The sequence below is a fragment of the Xenopus tropicalis genome, chromosome 4 (assembly GCF_000004195.4).
Source record: "Xenopus tropicalis strain Nigerian chromosome 4, UCB_Xtro_10.0, whole genome shotgun sequence".
Taxonomy (NCBI): domain Eukaryota; kingdom Metazoa; phylum Chordata; class Amphibia; order Anura; family Pipidae; genus Xenopus; species Xenopus tropicalis.
This window is the reverse complement of record NC_030680.2, coordinates 48,115,479-48,140,194: the sequence shown is the minus strand read 5'-3', so window position 1 is coordinate 48,140,194 and position 24,716 is coordinate 48,115,479. Positions and strand designations below refer to the sequence as shown.

The 24,716-nt window shown below is 41.6% G+C and overlaps 1 protein-coding gene across 1 annotated transcript in view; it reads right to left on the bottom strand.

The window, feature by feature from the left end:
* necab2 (N-terminal EF-hand calcium binding protein 2) overlaps positions 1–24,716 on the bottom strand; it is a 200,756-nt gene that overhangs the window by 170,970 nt on the left and 5,070 nt on the right. Inside the window, exon 2 of the mRNA XM_002940331.5 lies at positions 16,554–16,578. Coding sequence (XP_002940377.3) covers positions 16,554–16,578 — 25 coding nt within the window. The remainder of the gene's footprint in view (positions 1–16,553; positions 16,579–24,716) is intronic.

Below are 24,716 nucleotides of genomic sequence, written 5' to 3'. Positions count from 1 at the left end.
ATTAAATGATTACAGGTTGCAACTATCAAAATATATTTTACAATATGGCAAAAACCAAGGTCAAGACACCTGTTAGTAAAGAAAGAATCTTTCTTATTTTACTTCCTTCTTATCTGCACCAGATAAATTTCAGCCTAAGCAACAAACAGTTATCAAAATTTTAGAAAAGGAAGCTGGCACGCTGAATTACATATAAACAAATGCAGACAAAAATGAATTTAGAAATTACATCTCATATGGAAAAAGAAGCTTTATGTATTTTATACCTAAACATAGGCAAATGTCCCTGTTTAGGCATGAAACATATTTTTAATATGAGATGTAATTTCTCCATTTTGCATTAGTTTATACATACACTGAATGTACATCTGGACCTCCAAGTGCATTTTGTTGAGAACAACCTTGTTTTGGAAATTATTGATAGTATAAAAAGTATAAATTGTCCATAGAACTTAACATCTTGGCATACTAGCATTTTTTACATGTGTTGGAGCTAGAGCAGCCACACAATGTCTGTGAAAATGGCTCATACTCTCAAGGAAAAAGGTTATGCATTTTCAAATTTTCAAACAAAGAGCAGCACACATAAGATGTATATTAAATGCTGAACAAAGGCAAAACCCGGGACTCTTTATACATCTTTGTTATATCAATATTTGAGTATACAAACACATAGCAATCAAATATACCAAATTTTCTCTGCATCATCTGCTTTGTGTATTCTGCCTAATATATTTTATCAATAATTTAAAACTAATTATAAAGAATAATATTAATAACAATATTAATTAACACTGCCCCTGTAACTTGGCAATATTGTTCTTCCAACCTGAAGCATGTGAAACCCATTATCCAGAAAGCTCTGAATTAAAAAAAGCCCGTCTCCTGTAGACTTGATTTTAATCAAATGATTCATAATTTTAAAACGGATTTCCTTTTTCTCTGTAGTAATAAAACAGTACCTTGTAATTGATCCGAACTAAGATATAATTAATCCTTATTGGATGAAAAACAATTCTATTGGGTTTAATTCATGTTTTATTGATTTTTTTAGTAGACTTAAGGTATGGAGATCCAAATTATGGAAAGACCCCTTATTCGGAATACCCTTGGTCCCGAGTATTCTGGATAATGGGTCCTATACCTGTTCAGATGTTTTCTTGTAACTACTTTTCTTTTTTTGCTACCATATAATCACATATCCACTTGCTTAACATACAATGTAGATGCAGGGCTTTGCTAGAACATAAGCAATTTGCCTGCTGCATGCCATAAAATTACTCTATCTTCAGAAAACACATGCAACAAAGTGCCATTTGTACCACAGTGCAGCCAAGGAAGTGTCCCCTCAGGGTCCAAATTGTCATGATCATGCTGAGTGCATGAAGCTCTACTTGGCCCTTAAAAAGGTGGAGTCCTGCTATAGCAACTCTAACATCAGGAACATGTGAAGTGGACTGAAGACCACCACAGACTACAAAGGAAAGAGCTGCAGAGTGGGGGAGGTAACTGCTTCTCTACCTGATGAGCTGAACACCTTCTATGCACGCTTTGATAAACACCTATCTCAGGAGCTTTTGTTGGAAGAGGGGTCGCCCTCTTCAGATATCTCAGGCAGACGTGTGTAAACACTTCAGAAAAGTAAACACACAGAAAGCTCCTGGACCAGATAACATCCCAGGTAATGTTTTTAAAGCCCATGAGCTAGCAGATGTCTTTCACAGACATTTTTAAACTTTCCCTGCTCCAGTCTGCTGTCCCAACATGTTTTAAGAGGACCACCATCATCCCTGTCCCTAAGAAAATGAATGTGAGCTGCCTAAATGACTATCGCCCAGTAGCACTCACCTCCATTGTCATGAAGTGCTTTGAGCGTATAGTCAAGGCTCACATCACATCTTTACTCCCTGCTTAACTTGATCAGCTCCAATTTGCCTACAGGTCAAATAGATCTACAGACGATGGAGGAAATGGGTCACTCAGGAGGAAATTCAAAAGAGACTTGAACATGTAAAGGTAAACAAAGGTCCAGGACCGGATGGGATTCATCCCAGGGTATTAAATGAGCTGAGCGCTGTGATTGCCAAGCCTCTTCACATAATTTTTCAGGATTCGTTGAGGTTTGGCATGGTGCCGAGAGACTGGCGGATTGCTAATGTGGTGCCGTTATTTAAAAAGGGATCTCGTTCTCAGCCTGAAAACTATAGGCCTGTTAGTCTGACATCAGTAGTAGGAAAGCTTCTGGAAGGGGTAATAAGGGATAGGATAGTTGAATACATTGCAGTTCACAATACTATTAGTTTGTGCCAGCATGGTTTTATGCGTAACAGATCTTGCCAGACTAATTTAGTTGCCTTTTATGAGGAGGTGAGCAGGAACCTTGATGCTGGAATGGCAGTTGATGTCATCTACTTAGATTTTGCTAAAGCGTTTGATACAGTACCGCACAGAAGGTTAATGATCAAATTGAGGAATATTGGCCTAGAACATAATATTTGTAATTGGATAGAAAACTGGCTGAAGGATAGAGTACAAAGAGTGGTGGTAAATGGAACATTTTCTAATTGGGCCAGTGTGGTTAGTGGAGTACCGCAGGGGTCAGTCCTTGGTCCTTTGCTTTTTAACTTGTTTATTAATGACCTGGAGGTGGGCATAGAGAGTACTGTTTCTATTTTTGCTGATGACACTAAATTGTGCAAAACTATAAGTTCCATGCAGGATGCTGCCGCTTTGCAGAGCGATTTGACAAAATTGGAAAACTGGGCAGCAAACTGGAAAATGAGGTTCAATGTTGACAAGTGCAAAGTTATGCACTTTGGTAGGAATAATATAAACGCAAACTATCTACTGAATGGTAGTGTGTTGGGGGCATCCTTAATGGAGAAGGATCTAGGGGTTTTTGTAGATCACAAGTTGTCTAATTCCAGGCAGTGTCATTCTGTGGCTACTACAGCAAATAAAGTGCTGTCTTGTATAAAAAAGGGCATTGACTCAAGGGATGAGAACATATTTTTGCCGCTTTATAGGTCCCTGGTAAGGCCTCACCTTGAGTATGCAGTGCAGTTTTGGGCTCCAGTCCTTAAGAAGGATATTAATGAGCTGGAGAGAGTGCAGAGACGTGCAACTAAACTGGTAAAGGGGATGGAAGATTTAAGCTATGAGGTTAGACTGTCGAGGTTGGGGTTGTTTTCTCTGGAAAAGAGGCGCTTGCGAGGGGACATGATTACTCTGTACAAGTACATTAGAGGGGATTATAGGCAGTTGGGGGATGTTCTTTTTTCCCATAAAAACAATCAGCGCACCAGAGGTCACCCCTATAGATTAGAGGAACAGAGCTTCCATTTGAAGCAGCGTAGGTGGTTTTTCACGGTGAGGGCAGTGAGGCTGTGGAATGCCCTTCCTAGTGATGTGGTAATGGCAGACTCTGTTAATGCCTTTAAGAGGGGCCTGGATGAGTTTTTGAACAAGCAGAATATCCAAGGCTATTGTGATACTAATATCTACAGTTAGTATTACTGGTTGTATATATATAGTTTATGTATGTGAGTGTATAGATTGGTTAGTATAGGTTGTGTGCTGGGTTTACTCGGATGGGTTGAACTTGATGGACAATGGTCTTTTTTCAACCCTATGTAACTATGTAACTATATGTATATGATGCAATAGCAATCACACTTCACACTGCCCTCTCCCACCTGGACCAGAGAAACACATACGTGCGGATGCTATTCATTGACTACAGCTCTGCTTTTAACACCATCGTACCATCCAGACTTGTCATGAAACTCCGTGACCTGGAAATCAGTTCCTCCCTGTGCAGCTGGATCCTGGACTTCCTGACAAACAGACCTCAGGTGGTTCAGATCAGCAACATCCCCTCATCCACACTGACACTTAGCACCGGTGCCCCCCAGGGATGTGTGCTCAGTCCCCTGCTGTACACCCTGTTCACCCACGACTGTACAGCAACACACAGCTCCAATTCTATCATCAAATTTGCAGACGACACCACCATCATCGGCATACAGGGCAGAGGTGAGAGCCCTGACATCATGGTGCCGGGACAACAACCTGCTGCTCAACGTCAGCAAAACTAAGGAGCTCATTGTGGATTACAGGAGACTGCAGGGAGGAGGCCATACCCCCATTCACATTGAGGGAGCAGAGGTGGAGAGAGTCAGCTGCTTCAGATTCCTGGGCATCAAGTGATAATAATGGGGGATTTTAATTATCCTGATATTGACTGGAGCCATAGTACTGCCAGGACAGTAAATGGGAACAAGTTTATAAACTTGTTGCATGACAACTTTATGTCACAGTTGTTGAGGAGCCAACCAGGAACCATGCTATATTGGATCTAGTGATCTCTAATGACCCAGAACGTATAGCAAATGTGCAAGTGGTTGAACCCCTGGGTAATAGTGATCATAATGTTATTTCATTTGATGTTTGGTGCAGGAAACAAATTTACATGGGGGCAACAAAGACAATGAATTTTAGGAAGGCAAATTTTAGCTCCTTAAGGGCAGCACTTCAGGGCATAGATTGAGGCATTATGTTTTATGATAAAAACACAGAGCAGAAATGGTTGTCATTTAAAATGATATTAAATCATTACTGTTCTTAGTTTATTCCATTAATAAGAAAAAGTAGAAGAGTTAAGAATCACCCTATGTGGCTTAACTCTGAGGTAAAGAAGTTAATAGGGAAAAAAAGGAAAGCTTTTAAGAAATATAAGTCAGAGGGGACAGTAGCTGCATTTAATGAATATAAACACTATAACAAGTGTTGTAAAACAGCAATCCGGAAGGCAAAAATAGAAAATGAGGAGCGCATCGCGGCAGAGGCCAAGACTAACCCCAAAAAGTTTTTTAAGTATATTAATAGTAAAAAGATGCAGGTTGGGGGTGTGGCCCCATTGAGTTATAATAACAATATGGTTACAGCGGATACAGAAAAGGCAGATGTGCTTAACCAGTTCTTTTCTTCTGTGTATACAGTAGAGGAGCCAGAGTGCCAAGTCCCACCCAATAGCTGCACTGTTGCCTCAGCTCTAACTACACAGTGGTTGACACAGGATATGGTGCTTAAAGGGTTAAACAAGATAAATGTAAACAAGGCACCTGGGCCAGATGGAATACCCCCTGGGGTACTGAGAGAGCTAGGGTCAGATTTACAGAGGCCCTTGTTTCTGATATTCTCATAGTTACATAGGGTTGAAAAAAGACCAGAGTCCATCAAGTTCAACTCATCCAAGTAAACCCAGCACACACAACCCACACCTACCAATCTATACACTCACATACATAAACTATATATACAACCACTAATACTAACTGTAGATATTAGTATCACAATAGCCTTGGATATTCTGATTGTGCAAGAACTCATCCAGGCCCCTCTTAAAGGCATTAACAGAATCTGCCATTACCACATCTCTAGGAAGGGCATTCAACAACCTCACTGCCCTCACCGTGAAAAACCACCTACGCTGCTTCAAATGGAAGCTCCGTTCCTCTAATCTAAAGGGGTGACCTCTGGTGCGTTGATTCTTTTTAAGTACTTACTGCATATCTAAATTCCCAGATCCCTGCTTGCTTCTCTGAGATATGGTGCTGGCAGCCTACAGCAGTGTGAAGACTACAGTAACATCACTAAAATCTCTCTGTCCTTCCTGTAGGCTGCCAGCAGCAGCCTTCCTATTCTCTGAGCATGTGTGTAACTTGATCCTGTCTCCTGTTCTGAGCCTGCCCACCAGCCAATCAGAAGCGGATCTGGCAGAGGGGAGCGGGGGGAGGGAATGAAACACATGTGCAGTATGAAGCAAGGAGGGAAAGGAAGGGAGAATACCTTTTTAGAGATGGCTGCCTGTTCTAGAAAATGTGAAGTAAGTGTGAATGGGTAAATATTTGATTAGGTGAGCCAAAAGTGTGGCGTTTTTACTAAACAATAGGAGGACTATTGAGCAGTATGCTTCTTAAATTTTGACTTCCATTCTCCTTTAAGGACTGGAGCCCAAAACTGCACTGCATACTCAAGGTGAGGCCTTACCAAGGACCTATAAAGGGGCAAAATTATGTTCTCATCCCTTGAGTCAATGCCATTTTTTATACAAGACAGCACTTTATTTGCTTTAGTAGCCACAGCATGACACTGCCTGGAATTATATAACTTGTTATATAACCCCTAGATGCTTCTCCATTAAGGATACCCCCAACACACTACCATTCAGTAGATAGTTCGCGTTTATATTATTTCTACCAAAATGCATAACTTTGAACCTCATTTTCCAGTTTGCTGCCCAGTTTTCCAATTTTGTCAAATCGCTCTGCAAAGCGGCAGCATCCTGCATGGAACTTATAGTTTTGCACAATTTTGTGTCATCAGCAAAAACAGAAACAGTACTGTCTATGCCAACCTCCAGGTCATTAATAAACAAGTTAAAAAGCAAAGGACCAAGGACTGACCCCTGCGGTACGCCACTAACCACACTGGTCCAATTAGAAAATGTTCCATTTACCACCACTCTTTGTAATCTATCCTTCAGCCAATTCTCTATCTAATTACAGATATTATGTTCTAGGCCAATATTCCTCAATTTGATCATTAACCTTCTGTGAGGTACTGTATCAAACGCTTTAGCAAAGTCCAAGTAGATGACATCAACTGACATTCCAGCATCGAGGTTCCTGCTCACCTCCTCATAAAAGGCGACTAAATTAGTCTGGCAAGATCTGTTACACATAAAACCATGCTGGCACAAACTAATAGTATTGTGAACTGCAATGTATTCAAGTACCCTATCCCTTATTACCCCTTCCAAAAGTTTTCCTACTACTGATGTTAGACTCGCTTTCATCAGGTATGGTACCTACGGATTGGAAGGAGGTGAATGTCATTCCTATATTTAAAAAGGGAGTAAGATCTCAGCCTGGCAATTATAGGCCTGTAAGTTTGACATCCGTGGTGGGCAAGTTATTTGAAGGCTTGTTAAGGGATCACATACAAAATTATGTACTGGAGAATGCCATTATGAGCAGTAATCAGCATGGCTTTATAAAAGACAGGTCATGTCAGACCAATTTAATTGCTTTTTATGATGAGGTAAGTAAGAAGCTGGACAGTGGGGATGCAGTTGATATAATCTATTTGGATTTTGCCAAAGCATTTGATACTGTTCCCCACAAACGACTGCTTTCTAAACTAAGGTCTATTGGTCTGAGTGAAGTAGTTTGCACATGGATAGAAAACTGGCTACAGGATCAGGTACAGAGGGTGGTTAATGGTACATTCTCTACTTGGAATAAGGTTCTCAGTGGGGTCCCTCAGGGTTCTGTACTGGGTCCACTTTTGTTTAATTTGTTCATAAATGACTTGGGGGAGGGTATTATAAGTAATGTAATGTATCAGTGTTTGCAGATGACACAAAACTCTGCAGACCAGTCAATTCTATCCAGGATGTGGCATCCTTGCAGCAGGATCTTGACCAACTGGCAATCTGGGTGGCTAAGTGGCAGATGAGATTTAATGTGGATAAATGTAAGGTCATGCACCTGGGATGTAAAAATATGAAAGTCACTTATACCCTTAATGGGACTGCACTAGGCAAATCCATAATGGAGAAGGACCTTGGAGTCCTTGTAGATAAAAACTTGGCTGTAGCAAGCAATGCCAGGCAGCAGCTGCAAGGGCAAACAAGGTTTTGAGTTGTATTAAAAGGGATAGATTCAGGGGAGGAGGGGGTTATTCTTCCTCTTTACAGAGCGCTGGTAAGGCCCCATCTAGAATATGCTGTCCAGTTCTGGTCTCCAGTGCTCAAACGGGACATGATTGAGTTAGAGAGGGTCCAGAGAAGGGCAACTAAGTTGGTAAAGGGTATGGAAAGTCTCGGTTATGAAGAAAGACTGGCCAAGTTGGGTCTGTTTACACTGGAGAAGAGGCGCTTAAGAGGTGACATGATAACTATGTATAAATAAATAAGGGGATCATATAATAACCTTTCTAATGTTTTATTTACCAGTAGGTCCTTCCAACGGAATATTCGGAAATGATTTTTTAATATGAGAGCTGTGAAGTTGTGGAATTCCCTCCCTGAATCAGTCGTGCTGGCCGATACATTATATAACTTTAAGAAGGGGCTGGATGGATTCTTAGCAAGTGAGGGAATACAGGGTTATGGGAGATAGCTCTTAGTACAAGTTGATCCAGGGACTGGTCAGATTGCCATCTTGGAGTCAGGAAGGAATTTTTTCCCCTCTGCGGCAAATTAGAGAGGCTTCAGATGGGGTTTTTTGCCTTCCTCTGGATCAACTAGTAGTTAGGCAGGTTATATATAGGCATTATAGTTGAACGTGATGGATGTATGTCTTTTTTCAACCCAACTTACTATACTATACTAGTATAGTTGGTCTCACCACAAAGCTGCAAGACAACGGCTCTTCTTTCTGTGGCGCCTGAGGAGGTTCGGCATGGACTCCAGAATACTCACAAACTTCTATTGATGCACCATTGAGAGTATTCTGTCTGGCTGTATCACCACCTGGTATGGCAGCTGTAATGCTTTGGACCGCAAAGCTCTGCAGAGGGTGGTGAGATCAGCACAGCGCATCACCAGGAATGAACTGCCGGCCATGCAGGACCTGTACAGACAGCGCTGCAGGAGGAAGATGCAGCAGATTCTCTCTGACCCCAGCCCCCCCAGTCACAGTCTTTTCACGCTCCTACCATCAGGCAGGCGGTACAGGAGCATCCAGACCCACACCAGCAGATACAGAGACAGTTTCTACCCACAAGTCATCAAGCTTCTGAACTGCTGACATTCTGAAAACACCAACACACACTTACCATAACTACTGGACTCTTCACAGTGTCACTTTAAAGGAGAATGCAAGTCAAAATTTAAAAAGCATACTGCTCAATAGTCCTCCTATTGTTTAGTAAAAACGCCACACTTTTGGCTCACCTAATCAAATATTTACCCATTCACACTTACTTCACATTTTCTAGAACAGGCAGCCATCTCTAAAAAGGTATTCTCCCTTCCTTTCCCTCCTTGCTTCATACTGCACATGTGTTTCATTCCCTCCCCCCCTCCCCTCTGCCAGATCCGCTTCTGATTGGCTGGTGGGCATGTGTAGCTCAGAACAGGAGACAGGATTAAGTTACACACATGCTCAGAGAATAGGAAGGCTGCCGCTGGCAGCCTACAGGAAGGACAGAGAGATTTCAGTGATGTTACTGTAGTCTTCACACTGCTGTAGGCTGCCAGCACCATATCTCAGAGAAGCAAGCAGGGATCTGGGAATTAAGATATGCAGTAAGTACTTAAAAAGAATGCCTTTAGACTTACTTTTAATTTATATTAACCTTTCATTGTCCTTTACAACAGGAAAAGTAACACTAAAAATTTTTAACTAAAAAAATATTTTCTACCCTCCCCCAATAATTGCCCTATCCTGAAAACCATTTGTTATTATAATGCTTTAGTAGAAAATACCTGTAAAAAACTTGGCTTCTGGTCATTTGAACAAAGGCGTTACGGCGATGCCGGGGAAAGTCTCAGGAGATGCATCAACTATGCGGCGATCGATTGATCGAGCCTAGCCTTCCGTCTGTATAGGAAAGAGTCAGGCTAGGCTCGATCAATTGATCGCCGCATAGTTGATGCATCTCCTGATACTTTCCCCGGCATCGCCGTATCGCCTTTGTTCAAATGACAGGAAGCCAAGTTTAACAGGTATTTTCTTCTAAAGTATTCAAAATAACAAATGGTTGTCAGGATAGGGCAATTATTGGGGGAGGGTAGAATAGATTTTTTAGTTAAAAATTTTTAGTGTTACTTTTCCTTTAAGCAAAGCCACTTTAAATCCTCACTGCACAATTCATTGCATTTTTTTTTATTGTAAATACTTTATTGCACACTTTTATTATATTTAATATTTGTATTTTTTTTTTTGTCTATGTAAAGTTGGGAGGAACACGGGTCAAAAAAAAATGTCATTATGGTAATGATGCTTCATTGTTATTTGTATATGACAATAAAACTTGAAACTTGACTGTCGACCCGTTGTGTAATATATCCCTCCTTTTTATAGATTGTAAGTTCAAGATAAGTATACAAAATATACACAGATATTTTCTTGTAGCTACTTTTCTATGCTACCATATATTCACATATACACTTGTATGACAAAAGTTGTAGATGCAGAGCTTTTCTGGAAGACAAGCACTTTGCCAGCTGCATGGCATACAACTACTCTATCTACAGAAAACACACACAACAAAGTGCCATTTGTACCACTTTTTTTTTTTTAACTGCTTTTATTTTTGATTTTCAAACATAACAAAAACACATAGAAAATGTGAGGGGCAGATAGTGCCCAACATTAGAGGGTGAAGAAGGAGGGGGGAAGGAAGAAAGGAGGGTGAGTAGAGAGTATACATTTGCTCGCTTTAAAATAAGGCTGATTAGTCAATCTCGGGTAGAGGGTCTCCTTCAATCTCCAACCATGGTTGCCATACTTTGTCAAATTTTGCTGGGCGTCCTCTAGCAAGGTATGTTAGTTTGATAGAGAGCAAGACCCCATTAACTAACTTAGTCCACTGTGTTCTTTTGGGGGGTTTCCGCCCCATCCACTGGAGTACAATGCATTTCTGTGCATAATATAATAAAGAGTGAGCGAGCAGCCTGGAGGATAAGCCGTTCACTTGGTCCTCCATAATTCTCAGTAGGCAGGTATATGGTGACAGGAGAGGGGGGTAAGCCAATTGAATCGACATGTGGGTGGTAACATCTACTCAAAATTCCTGGATCCTAGCTTATGTAAGAATCCAGCTTGGTCAGCCTGGCATCTATGGCATGTGTCAGTGTTTCTGTGGCCAATTTCTTTCAGCCTAACCAGAGCGAAATAAACTTGTAGTAAAAATTTGTATCAGTCTGTCTCTTGAGGATATCAATAAATGGTACAGATTCTCAGTTGTTTCTTCCCAGTATTCTTCTGTTAGGTCACTCAGCAAGGCTCTCCATTTTAGATATGTTCTGTGGAAAGGGGCTTCAGAGGCAGAAGTGAGTAATCGGTATATTTGGGAGACCAGTTTGGGCAGGTACTCCTGTCTCAACAGTTCTCTATGGGTTATTTCTCATACACTAGAGAGGCCTCCCGAAATTGGTCTAGGAACTCCTCCCTAAATTGTAAGTATTGGTATACAGTGTCGGAGTGGCCCACCAGGATACCAGGAAAACTCCCGGTGGGCCCAGGTGTCAGTGGGCCCTCCTGCTCCTGACCGTTTGGCCTGCTTCATGGTCATTCCCTATTTCTGAATGGTAACAAGGAGGAGAAATAGATGGAAGAATAGATGCTAGCATCTAAATAAAAGAGACTAGGAGAATAAAGACGTTGGGCGAGGAAAGGAGGAAAAATAGTTTGGAGAGTGGGCCTATGGTCTAAGGTTTTCTGGTGGGCCCCTGGGGTCCCAGTCTGACACTGTTGGTATAGTTTGATATGGGTTAGTGCAGGTTTATTTTTGATATCAGTATAGGAGGGAAAGAGGTTTTCTTCAAGTATATCCCCAAGTCGCCTAATACCTGCTATGGGCCAAAAGTGAAAGTAGGGCAGTTGGCTAAGATGGATAAGATTAGTGTTGTTCCAGAGGGGGAGCCCAGGGCAGAGCAGGGGTGAGCCTATGCCTAGCTAATGTAGTGCCATTAGCCACAGTTTGTGTGTGAGCTTTATAATAGGAATATTGTGCTGTATATCTTCTTGTGTGCGGTATGGGGCATTTTCCATTGCCTCTTCTGAGCCCAGGAGTGTGTTTTGTAGTGCCATATTGGGATTTTCAGCATTTGGGGCAAGCCACCAAAATGTGTATGTTACCTGGGAGACTATGTAATACATTTGGAGGTTAGGCAACCCCAAGCCCCCACTGTCCTGGGAGGCAAATAGGGTATCCTTGGAGATGTGTAGGGTTTTATTGTTCCAAATAAAGGTGGTGGTAATTTTGTCTATTCACAAGAAGAATTTTTTGGGCAGGTAGATCAGATCAAGCCTTTGCCACACATCTACCGTTCTAGCATAGTGTTGGATTATTGGGTCTAGATTTAATTGGATGAAGCGAGAGGGGTCTTTATGTATCTGTATGCCGAGGTATTTATTAGGACTGTTATCTGCATACCTAGGTGGGGAAGTATGATAGGGACTGTCGGCTGATCAATAGGGAAGAGAACTGACTTTTTCCAGTTTACCTTTAGCCCGGAATGCTTACCATAGGTCTGAATTAGAGACATTGCTGCCTGCAGGGAGGGGCAAGTATCTGAGGTATAGCAGCACATCATCAGCATATAGTGAAATTCTTTCCTTTACTGCCCGCAAGTTAAGGCCTTATAGTTTGTTGCTTCCCTGACAGCTATTGCTAGGGGCTCAACTGCTAGGGCAAAGAGGAGAGGGGACAGAGGGCATCCCTGTCTTGTGTCCCTATGCATAGTAATAGTTGAGGATAGGATGCCATTGACTCTGACCCTGGCTTTCAGATCTCTATATAGAGGTTTGACCCAATCTATGAACTCTTTGCCTATATTGTATCTTGGCAGCAATTCCCACAGGAAGGTCCATTCAACCATGTCTTTTCCCAATCTATGGAAAGGATTGACCTGTTTCCAGCATTGTCATTGGTGATCTGCAGGTTGGTGTAGATCCGTCTGATATTTATATTGTGCAATTTTTTGTGTCGCCCGCATCTATTTTTTGTCACCCGCACTCAAAAGCCTGTCTTTGCTTGTGTGACTGCAGGGCTGTGATTGGCTATTACCCTCCTACAGTGCTTCTGGCAGAGAATGTTAAAACATGTCCAACCCATTGTCCCCATTGTGAACATGTCCACCCCATTGTCATTACCGAACAGTCCTGTAATCTCTGCACCAAAAGTAAATCTTTGGCAATCGGCTACCTGGGCCTAGCAGCTTCCTGGTGGAAGCTAAGGGATGTTGACCATAAACACAAAGAAAAGGAGATCTCCCTGTAGATGCATGGGTGGCATTGTTATGGGCAAATTTAGCCCAAGGAAGTAAATCTGACCAGTCACCTTGACAGAGACAAACATGGCATCTCAGGAATTGTTCCTTTTGGCAGCTCCATTAGACTAAGGATGGTATGCAGAGGAAAATTGGAGACTTGCAGAGAGAGTGCCAGAATTTAGAAACAATCTGAGAACCTCTGTCCAATTTCCTGGAAAGTCATGGAGACAAAATATATGTGCAATAAATAGCTGGGAAAGTTCCATAGCAGCTGGGAGTTTATGTAAAGGGACAAAGTGAGCCATCTTGCTGAAGTGGACAATAACCACCCAAATTACAGTGTTGCCACGAGAAGGAGGTAATTAAATTATAAAGTCCATGGCCTAATGCGTCCAGGGTTGAGAGTGACTAGACTTGGAGGCACAAACAGTACAGAAAGCGACAAAGTCTTTGACATCTTTATGTATGGGTGGCCACGATACAAGAAGATTTAACAAATCCATGGTCTTCTTTAGTCCAGGTTGACTGGGTTGTTAAGAATCGTGGGTCTGTTGTAGAACAGAGAAATGGAGTTTAGAAGGAACATAAGCCATGCCAATGGGAGTATCTCAAGGAGCAGTAGACTGAGCTGACAGAATTTGAAAAGCGAATTGTGATAATCCGACTACAAGGAATAAATGTGTTGTTGTCTTTACTGAGGCAGTCTTCAGGGAGAAAACTTAGAGAGCATCTGTTTTTCTATTCTTGGAACCAGGATGATAAGTTTTAATAAACTTAAGCATGCAAAGAAGAGTGTCCATCGAGCTTGCTGAAGAATCTCTTTTGAGAGCTTGAATATACTCAAGATTCTTAAGGTCAGTATAAATAGTGATGGGCTGTAATTCACCTTCTAGGAGATGACACCACTCTTCTAAAGCTAACTACACAACAAGTAACTCTTGATTCCCAACAGCATAATTCTCTTCTGAAGAGGAGAATTTCTTAGAGAAATAAGCACAAGGATGTAGTTTCCCATCTGCCGCCTGCCTCTGGGACAAAATAGCCCCTGCACCAATATCAGATGCATCCACTTCTATAAAGAAAGTTTGATGAGGGTCAGGATGTCTGAGGACTGGGGCCGAAGTAAAATAGTCTTTTAATGCTTTAAAGGCTTCCAAAGCTTGCGGGGACAAGACATACAGTTTTCCAACTTTACGAATGAGAGCCAGTATAGGTGCTATGCAAGAAGAGAACCCCTTGATGAATTGCCTGTAGTAATTGGCAAAGCCAACAAATCTCTGTAGGGCCTTGGTGCTGGTAGGGAGAAGCCAATCCTGAACTGCAGAGATTTTGGCAGAATCCATCTCAAACCCTTCCTGAGAAATGATATAACCAAGGAAGGGAATCTTCAGGACTTCAAAAACGCAGTAGGAACTGCATTGGAAGCAGAAAACAGTGGGAATTCTTTTGGGGAGAAGGTTCAATGCCATCCAGATGATATTGCCCAACCTCACCTAGGCGTTGGTGTTTCCCTACTTCAGAGGAAATGGAAACTTGAGAGAACCACTGCCAGTAGGCTGCCACATATGCCTCATTATTCCAGGTAGTCTCGACAGGCAGAGTTTAAAGTTCTGTGGCATACTGGCGGTTGCCTTGGTGACTCTGCATGAGACAAGAGGAGGCTGCTGCAACACCACCATGGAAATCAAAAACTGTTCAGAAGGCTTTGGCATTTGCTGACAAGGGGATAGTTCTTTTCCAAAGAGGGGATGCCCATTTCAGCGCTTTGCCTTCCAGCATGGAATGCTCTGAAGCATAGTGCAAGGCTCTGGTTGACAAAGCCTCTACAGGCCTGAGGATCCCAGCTATAATGTGGAGGTGGTGGAATACAAGGTTTCTTAACAGTAGCCATGGGGGATGGCTGAACAGCTGCAACAGATGGACTTCCAGACACCAATGGGTGAACTGGCAATTGGTCCTCTAGGACTTGCCCAATGTGAGCTTGCTGAGCTTCATAAGCCTCCATGCGGGTCGACATATTACGTAAGGCCTTTTCCACATCTGGAGAGGCTTCCTCAGTAGGGTCCATGGCCCAATCATACTGTCAGGGTCTAGCGGCTTACAGGTTTGAGTTGAAACCAAGGAGGAATCTGGTATACAGACTAAGCAGGAAATAATCTGGTTTGCGGTAATTAAGGGGTTAAGAGAGTGTGTGGTAGTCAGGGGTCAAATCAGAAACGTCAGGACAAATTAGAAATTCTTCTACCCCATCATAAAAGTGCTGGTGGAGCAATGTGCAGCAATTATGTCCAGCATCCTGTGTAAGTACCCCTGAAGTCCAGATATTAATTGGCCTGCCTGGGTTTTGGAGGTTGCATAAAAACACTTTTAAAATGTTGCTGTCTAGGCCCTTATAGTAGTTTCACATGTCAATTACAATGGCAGCCCTGGTGACCAGCCCCTAAAATGTGCTTTCGTAAAGTAAGAAGGCTGATTTAGAAATGAAACAGGTTCAGAAAACTTATTCATGATATATTGTTTTATGCTATACTGTTTTTTTTTTTTATATATATTTTACATTTTTATTGATTTTTAAGAAACTACAATCCAGTTCAGTATACCTATAGTATAATGACATTTAGTGTGACATGCTGTCCAAGTTACATCAAGTCTATAGGAAGCATTAAACATTCTGATTCAACAATGTATCAAAAAAACATTTTTTTTGATGTGTGGAGTTTCCAACAGTGAGGGCCCATATAATCATTTCAACTAAACTTGTTAATATGTATAACCAATAGGAGAGAATAATAAAAACAGGGAGAAGTCAACATGTGGGTAGGAAAAGAAATTGGAAAGGAAGTGAAAAAAGTGAGTTTTCACTGCCCAACAGTTTAAATAAACCTATGTGTTTTTGATTATTTATAAACAAGCCAATCCAATTGAGAACTATTGTTGACCCTGTCACCAGTGGTCCAACAAGTGCTAAACGGCATAAGGAATCCCATCAAGGTCTCCTCAGTGATATCATAAGAATCTGTCAACCCTTGTCTGGTTGCCTTATTCTACATACTGTATATTTAATGAAACAGACATTTTGCATATTTATGAAGAATTATAGGTCTATGAAGTAAATCTATGTCTCACATTTTTAGTTGTGACATGGTTATGTTATGGTCGGGATTCTTTCAATTTCTACATACAGTGCTGTTTTAATAGCTTTCATCCTAACTGATCAGGCTGTTGCCTTTTCCTCAAGGTATGGGGCATGCATACAGGATTGAGCAGCCTCATGATGAAGGAAATTGTGTTAGCTTCAACAACTGGAATATCATTAAACCCTGGTTTTATTCATGCAAGGTAAAATACATGTACACAAAAGCAAAATGCTTGATAATACTATTGATTGATTGATTGATTAATACTATTTTCTCATCAAAATGCTGCCATAAAAACACATTAATAGCTTGAAAAATTCTCATCTAGACAGTAAAATGGCCAATTTAATGCAAAGCATTCAAACATTTACTTTATATAACAATATAATACCAAAAGATGTACTCACCATTCTTATCTGCCCGGCGGAAGATCTGGGTGTAAAAAGAGAAAAATTATATGACTTTAGAAACCTGATTTAATACATGTCCTACCCATAACATGTACTAGATTTATTACATTTTTTAATCATAGATATGATGTCGCTCATAAGGGTATATAACAGAAAAAAATCACAGTACACAATGCCAGCTCTGTTTCCATTCTATGTGGTAGATTTTCTTAAAACATAGTAGCACTTGATTGGCTCCAGATCAGATAGTTTGAGAACCATTTAATAACATCTAAACTAGTTCAAATGTTCTCTCTGATCACGTCAAGCCTATTCAAGTAACTACCTATAGGGAATTGAGTGATCACTGCCAAGTATCAAAGTTTTTTTTTTTAATTGCTCTTAGATTTCTTCTGTAATCTGATGCAGCAATGTGCTATGTGACATATGCTAGAGATGGCGGCAGATAGGGTTATTAATATACTGCAGATAAAGATACCAACTTAAATATATACCTCCCAGGAACAGTGATATCCCAATGGTGATGAGAAATTTACTTGTTCAATGAAAACAGACCTCTTAAATGTAATATTTTAGTAGTATAACTATCTTTCATTTTTGCACCAACTGCTAATGCAAACTGTATCCCCCCTCAACCATTCAATATCCACTGAATTTCTATAAAACTACTGCAATTAGGCGAACTTCCGGGAGGCGGGCCCACGCAGCGGCCGCACTTTAAACGAGCTCCGCACAGCCAGAGCAAGAAAACAGGTCTAGTGTGGTAAATACAATACCGTGTCCTCAGCGCTTTGTGATTAATGATATAGAGTCAGTGAAGAAAGTGACGAAAACTCTGTGTGTTCCTGCTGCTCCTCCTCAAGTCACCCCTTTGACTGGGTCCCAAACGCATACAAAGAATTATGGCAGGAGCGCATGTGGAAAATAAAGAACAAAGAACAAATAATAGTGCAATATTGTAATGCAAATCAGGGATCAGGAGGAATAACTACCGAATCCCAAAGAAAGTGTGTGAAAGGCTAATTTGCTTAATGTATCACCACGTGCTGTAATGTTAAATGCTCACCAGATAGCAATATTGAGTAGGCAAATAGAAATTTCTGATTCAACTTGTAGCCGTCTCCTCACATATAGGCACAAAATGGAAGAGAAAGCAGCAAATAGTGCAAATCATTTATTAAAAGTAACAGAATAAGATGGATCTACTTACAAAGTGTAGATAATGTACAGGCTTTCATAAAACTCGACGCGTTTCACGTACTGGCGGTACGCTTTCTCAAGAGTATTTACAGTGTGGCCTCCTTAGGGCCCTTTAATACAGTACTACAGCATGGGGTGAGTGCCCATCCCCCTCGTAGTAGATGTGGCTGGTAATGATGACATCACCGCTAGTGTGTGACGTAAGTGTAGAGCCCCTGCTGGCCACAGTTGGGAAGTGCAAGGGATCTGTCCCTCCACACATAACTCAGGAAGGGCAGACTAGAAGAGTAGAGCGTTGCCATAGCAATTTCACAATTTTTTTTTTTTTTTTTTTTTTAAACTTTTTAAAAACTTTTTAAAAATTATTTCAATAAAATTATTTAAATAACAATTACTTCCATAAAATCAAAATGCAGCCAAATCTAGATCCACATTAAGTCCTTCAGGATGCAGTGTATTCAGTTTGAAAATCCAATAGGTTTCACGCTGTCTAAGTCTAGTAAATCTGTTTCCCCCCCTTAATTTTGAAGAGATATGTTCAAGTCCCATAAAGAAAATCCCTTTCGGGTCACTATTATGGAACTGTCTAAAGTGTCTGGATACTCCATGGTTCATCCTCCCTGCTTTAATGTTGCGGATGTGCTCATTAACCCTAACCCCCACCGATCTTATGGTTCGCCCCACATAAAATTTATTACAGGGACAAATGAGTATGTAAACCACATATATAGTGCGACAATTAATGAAGGTCTTAGGGGGTGGAATATCCCTCACAATGTGTTTCCTAGGCATGACATAGGAACAAGATGCGCAGAGTTTCTTACCGCATTTGTAAGTGCCCTTAAGGCCAAATGCATTTTGTTTGGTGTGTGGATGATCTCGGCCCCAGACCTTAGAAGGTGCTATTATGTTACTAATGGTTCTGGATTTACGGAAGCATACCTTAGGGGTTTGTTTACATAAATTGCCCAGTAAAGGGTCTGCCGACACAATGTTCCAGTGTCTATGGATAATCCTGCGGATGTGATGTGCAGAGTTGTTAAATTTGGTGTAAAAATTAAAATTAAAGTCATGGGGAGAGGACACATCCTTATGTTTCTTGACTAACAAGGTCTCTCTATCTTTATTAATAGCTGGTAGCTCTGCCTCGTTTAACCAGGAGGGTTTGTATCCCTTTTCCAAGAATCTCTCTTTTAGAACACCACATTCCTTAAAGAAATCACCTGGCCTTGAACAATTTCTCTTTGCTCTTAAGTATTGTCCTTTTGGGATATTTTTTATGCATTGTTTGTGATGACTGCTGGTGGCATGGAGTAACCCATTCCGATCTGTGGGTTTGCGGTATAATAAGAAAGAAAACAGCTTAATAATCTGCTCACCACACTATTTACAGCTCTGAAGCGGAGACCTGACAGCTCGCATCACAAGAAGCCCCTGGGCTCACCTCGACTGTCTCCTTTTCCCCGGAAGCCCGCGGCCCGATAGCCGAACCGATCCGCCATACCGCCGGCGGCCATCTTACACCACACAACATCTTACAACCACACAACAAGGCAACACGGCGTACCTCGCAGCAAACAGAACCTCACCTCAAAAGTGGCAACACCATACCAAACGCCACACACACGACAACTATATAACTGACTGTATACCCAATTAGAACCAAATAAAACAAGCCGGAGCAACGAACCCACAAGCTCTACAGACACAAAAACTCCTATAACTGTATTCCCACTCAACTTAGCTACGTGACTTCTGCGGCGTCTCGCATAACGCCCCAAACAGAACTCCAACTCAAAAGTGGCAACATCTGCCTAAAAGCCACCAATGTAGCATTCGACGTGAACATACAATACCGCACTCTAACCTTCATTTCAGCCAACCTCAAGGGGAACAGCAGGTGGAAACCATTTATATCAGCCTCTATACTAACTACATAACCTGCATCAAAACTGATGTCCACACGGTCATCCCAATCTAGATCAATGGAGAAATATCTGGGGCACTCAACTACACTCCCCCAACGGAACAACAAGGGGAAAAACAAAAACACCAATTCTGGATGCCTCCACATCCCCCCAACAAACCCCAACATCTCCAATCAGCCCACCAGAGTCCATGGACCTTATATCCTCAAGTGACCTGGTTCACCTTCTAGCGCCTTTACTAGATCAAAAACTGGCAAGTATCAAAGAAACGCTAGATGAACTCTTACAACAATCATCTAACCAATCACAGCGCATACAAGAAGCGGAAGATAGAATCTCAACATTGGAAGATGACCTTACAAAAGCACAAAACCAAATTGATCTCCAACAGAGGCAAATTCTAATTCTCACAGACAAAGTTGATGACCTAGAGAACAGAAGCAGACGAAATAACCTCCGCCTGGTAGGCATACCAGAATCTATCAAGGGCAAACAACTGGAGGACCTCCTCTTAAACTGGCTGCCAGCAACTCTACAAATACCCCCAAACGACAGCCACTATCAAATAGAGAGATTCCACCGAATAGGCCCCCCTCCACGGGAAGAATCGCTCAAACCCAGACAGGTCATTTTCAAGTTACTAAACTACACCGATAAACAAAAGATCCTGGACGCATATAGGAAAACTAAAGAGCTCAAATATGAGACACATCGCCTCTATCTCTTCCAAGATTTTTCAGCCCTAGTCACCGCCAAACGGAGAGACTTCACCCCCATCTGCCGTCACCTATACAAGTCAGGACACAAATTTTCTCTCCTATATCCAGCTAAACTCAGAGTACTGGAAAATGGGAAAACACACATCTTTGAGGACCCCCAGAAAGCAGCAAAACACTTTCGACTTCTTACAAGCGGAGAACCAGCAAACAACTCTCCAAGCTCCTCACCAGGCGACTGACCCGATTCAATCAAACAACGAAATGGATCCTCACCAGCAAGGGCTAGCACCTAGACTAAGATCCAACCAACCCCACACCTCAGGGCAACTTTGAGAACCCTGATACTGAACAGCGAAAAGACTCTGGACAATCAGGGCTACAACCCCCCCCCTTCCCTCCGTCTCCCCCCCCTCCTCTCCCCCACAACCAAGTTTGAAACCACACTCCCAATACCCCCCACCCCTCAAAGGACCCACCCATTCTGGTCCTGCTGTCACCCAACCCCTCACCTCCTAACCCACCCATCCCCTATCTGTCTATAATAGTGCGGTATTTGCTTATGAAACATACGTGCATATGTTAAACTTATTGTTTGTTTGTTTTTTGTACTTTCTTAACACAGTTCACCGGTTCCCGAAAACAAAAGTACCCGGTATCTGCTCGCTGGGACAGAGCCGGCTATCCCCTCAAGTAACCCAATTACTTTTTACTTCATGGAGAAAAGGCATAGGATAGCCTTTAGATGGCAAATACTACAACCATCATACAAGATATTAAAATCTTATCCTGGAACGTAGGGGGTCTTAACTCCCCCCTTAAAAGAAGGAAGGTGTTAGATAAACTGAAAAAAGAGAAACCCCATATAGTGTTACTCCAGGAAACTCACTGGCGCACAAAAGACAAACCATCACTAAAAGATAACTGGATTGGGGAATGTTTAGAAGCCTCTCATAGGAAAAAAATCAGAGGTGTAGCAACTATCTTCAATAAAATGCTTTGTTATAGAATCTTAAAATCTTACAAAGATAAACAAGGTAGATTCCTCCTACTCCAGATAGAAATAGCGAATGTTAAATACACCATTGCTAACATATATGCTCCAAATGACAATAACCCTTTTTTACAGATCTTATGCAAAGATTGGACTCCTGGGAGGCAGCACATATAATCTTCGGGGGAGACATGAACGTAACGTGGGACAGACATCTAGACAACTCAGGTACAACCCCCTCACAAACCACGGACAGGGCCAAACACCTAAAAACATTATGTAAACACATAGACATTCACGACTCCTTTCGATACATGAACCCCACCTCAAAAGACTATACATTTTACTCGGGTGTCCACAAGACCTTCTCTCACATAGATTACATTTTTACCTCTCAATCTCTCTTGCCCCACATACAAAAAACCGAAATCAAAGACATAATAATCTCTGACCATGCCCCAATCTCTCTATACATACAAAACCCCCAGCCACAACCCCGATCCTTTAATTGGCGATTTCCCTCATACCTTGCACACAATGAAGATTTTAAACAATATGTCAAGACCTCCCTAGCCAACTACATAGACGATAACTTAACCCACTGGGACAACCCTAATTTGCTATGGGCAGCTGCGAAACCAGTCCTCAGGGGGCAAATCACCGCATATTTGGCGCACCGCAGAAAACACTTTAACACCAAATACATGACCCTCCAACAGGAACTTTCTCAAGCCTACATACAACTGAAAACCCATAACAACAGAGAAACCCAAAACAAATATAAAGAGATAAAAAATCTCTTTGATACACTACTCACTGAGAAAGCACAATTAAGTCTAGACTATAAACGCAACAAATACTTTAGATGGGGCAATAAAACAGGCAAACTACTGGCAAGCATAACGAGAAAACAAAACCTACAACCTTACATACATAAGCTCCAGGGAAAACAAGGCTGGATCACTGACAAAAAAAAAATAACTGAAGAGATGACACAATACTTCCAATCCTTTTACGATTTAAGGTGGCCATACACGCACCGATATTATCGTACGAAACCTCATTTCGTACGATAATCGGTGCGTGTATGGCATGTCAGCGAGCCGACCGATATCGCAGGAAGCTGCTGAAATCGGTCGGCTCGCCGATCGGACAAGTTAGAAAATTTTGATCGGGCGCCATAGAAGGCGCCTGACCAAAATTCTCCCTTCAGAGCTGAATCGGCAGAAGGAGGTAGAAATCCTATTGTTTCTACCTCCTTACCTGCCGATTCAGCCCTGAATGGTGTGTGGCGGATCTGACGATGTTTCGTGCGACCGACGGTCGTACGAAACATCGTGAGATCGCCACGTGTATGGCCAGCTTTAGAACAAGACAACCCTACAGAAGGGATTAAATTCTTACAGGAAGCGCATCTAACAAAACTAACAATAGAGGAAAGAAACCTACTAAATGCACCTGTAACAGAAACAGACATTCAAACGACAATTAAGACATTAAAATCAGGCAAATCCCCAGGGCCGGACAGCCTAAGCGCAGAATTTTACAAAATCCTTGCCCCAGAATTAACCCCATTACTTCTAGACTTATACAACAACACACTACAAGGCCTCCCACTCTGGCCTCAAAATTCTCACCAAAATTATGGCAGACAGACTTCAACGAATCCTGCCCAGAATCCTATCCCCCTGCCAATTAGGCTTCACTAAAGGACGCCACTCGGTTAAGGCGACACGACAAATCTTAGCTTTAATCTACCAACATAACATAGAAAAACGCAAACATGGAATTTTGGTAAACCTAGATGCAGAAAAAGCATTTGATAGAATATTTTGCCCATCTATTGAGAATACTTTAATTCCAACACTTCGGCCACCAACTACTAAAACTGTTCTGAGCCCTATACTCCACCCCAACCGCCTTCCTCACAATTAACAACCACAACTCAGATCGCTTTCACATCAAGAAAGGCACCAGACAAGGCTGTCCTCTCTCCCCCCTATTTTTCAACTTAGCACTTGACCCCCTACTTAGACACCTCAGACAAAACCCACTATTTCAAGGACTCACAACAAAACACTCATGCCACAAAATTGTAGCCTTTGCAGACGACATTTTATTATTCATCGGCAACCCCAAACAAGACATCCCAATAATCCTTGAGACTATCAATAGATACACAACCTTCACAGGCCTAAAAATTAATTATGACAAATCGGAAGCCATAAAGCTAAGGCATACCACCACCTCTGACTGGACACAGAACTTCCCTTTCAAAAGAGCCCAACATCACATTACATACCTGGGGATCAAATTCACAGACCATCACGCTGATACATACAAACTGAATATCACCCAAACCATTCTAGACCTCCAACATGAATTAAATAAATGGAAAACAGCGAGTCTAACCTTCCTAGGTAGAGCATATCTCATAAAAATGATATATTTCCCCATGCTATTGTATAAAATCCAGATGCTGCCCTACTACCTTAAACAAAAAGACCTCAAACTAGCAAACAAGATATTCAGAGAATTCATATGGACAAATAAAAGACCCAGAATTGCCATGTACAAACTCCAACAAACGAAAACCAACGGGGGCATTAATTTCCCAAATTTACACAACTACAATATGGCCGCCCTTCTACGTCATGTGGGAGACTGGACCTACAATACTAACACATATAGCAACTTAGAACTAGAACATACCCTCATGGAAGCAAAAAACCTTACCTTTCTCCTCCATCTACCACCAAATGAATTAACAACTACCCAAAAAAATAACCCACTATTTATCCATACCTATAAAGCCTGGCGGACAATTAGACACAAACACAAAACTACTCAACATCTCTCCCTATACTTACCCTGGACAGGAAATACAAACTTCCCCAGCGGCCTAATGACTAACATCTATACCAAATGGAAACAAGAAGGACTTCACTGCATTAGAGACATACTTAATAGAAAACTCTCTCTTATGACATTTACTGAAGCAACCACCAAATTTCCCTTTCTCCAAACTCAACATTTCTACTTTATACAAGCCACACACTATGCGAGAGGGGTCTTGAGACAGCTAACAGAACAAGACATTTGTAGCCCTGTAAATCATATATGGAAAGGAGCCAATACCCACCACTCCACAGCATCTATCCACAGACTCATCAGATCAAATTCAACTGACACACACAAAGATACCTCTCTGAGAAAATGGACAGATACCATCCCGAACGCAGATGAACAATACATTCTAAAACTCCATCTACATGCTATGAGATTAACTCCCTCTAGCCAATACCAGATCATGACCCTACAA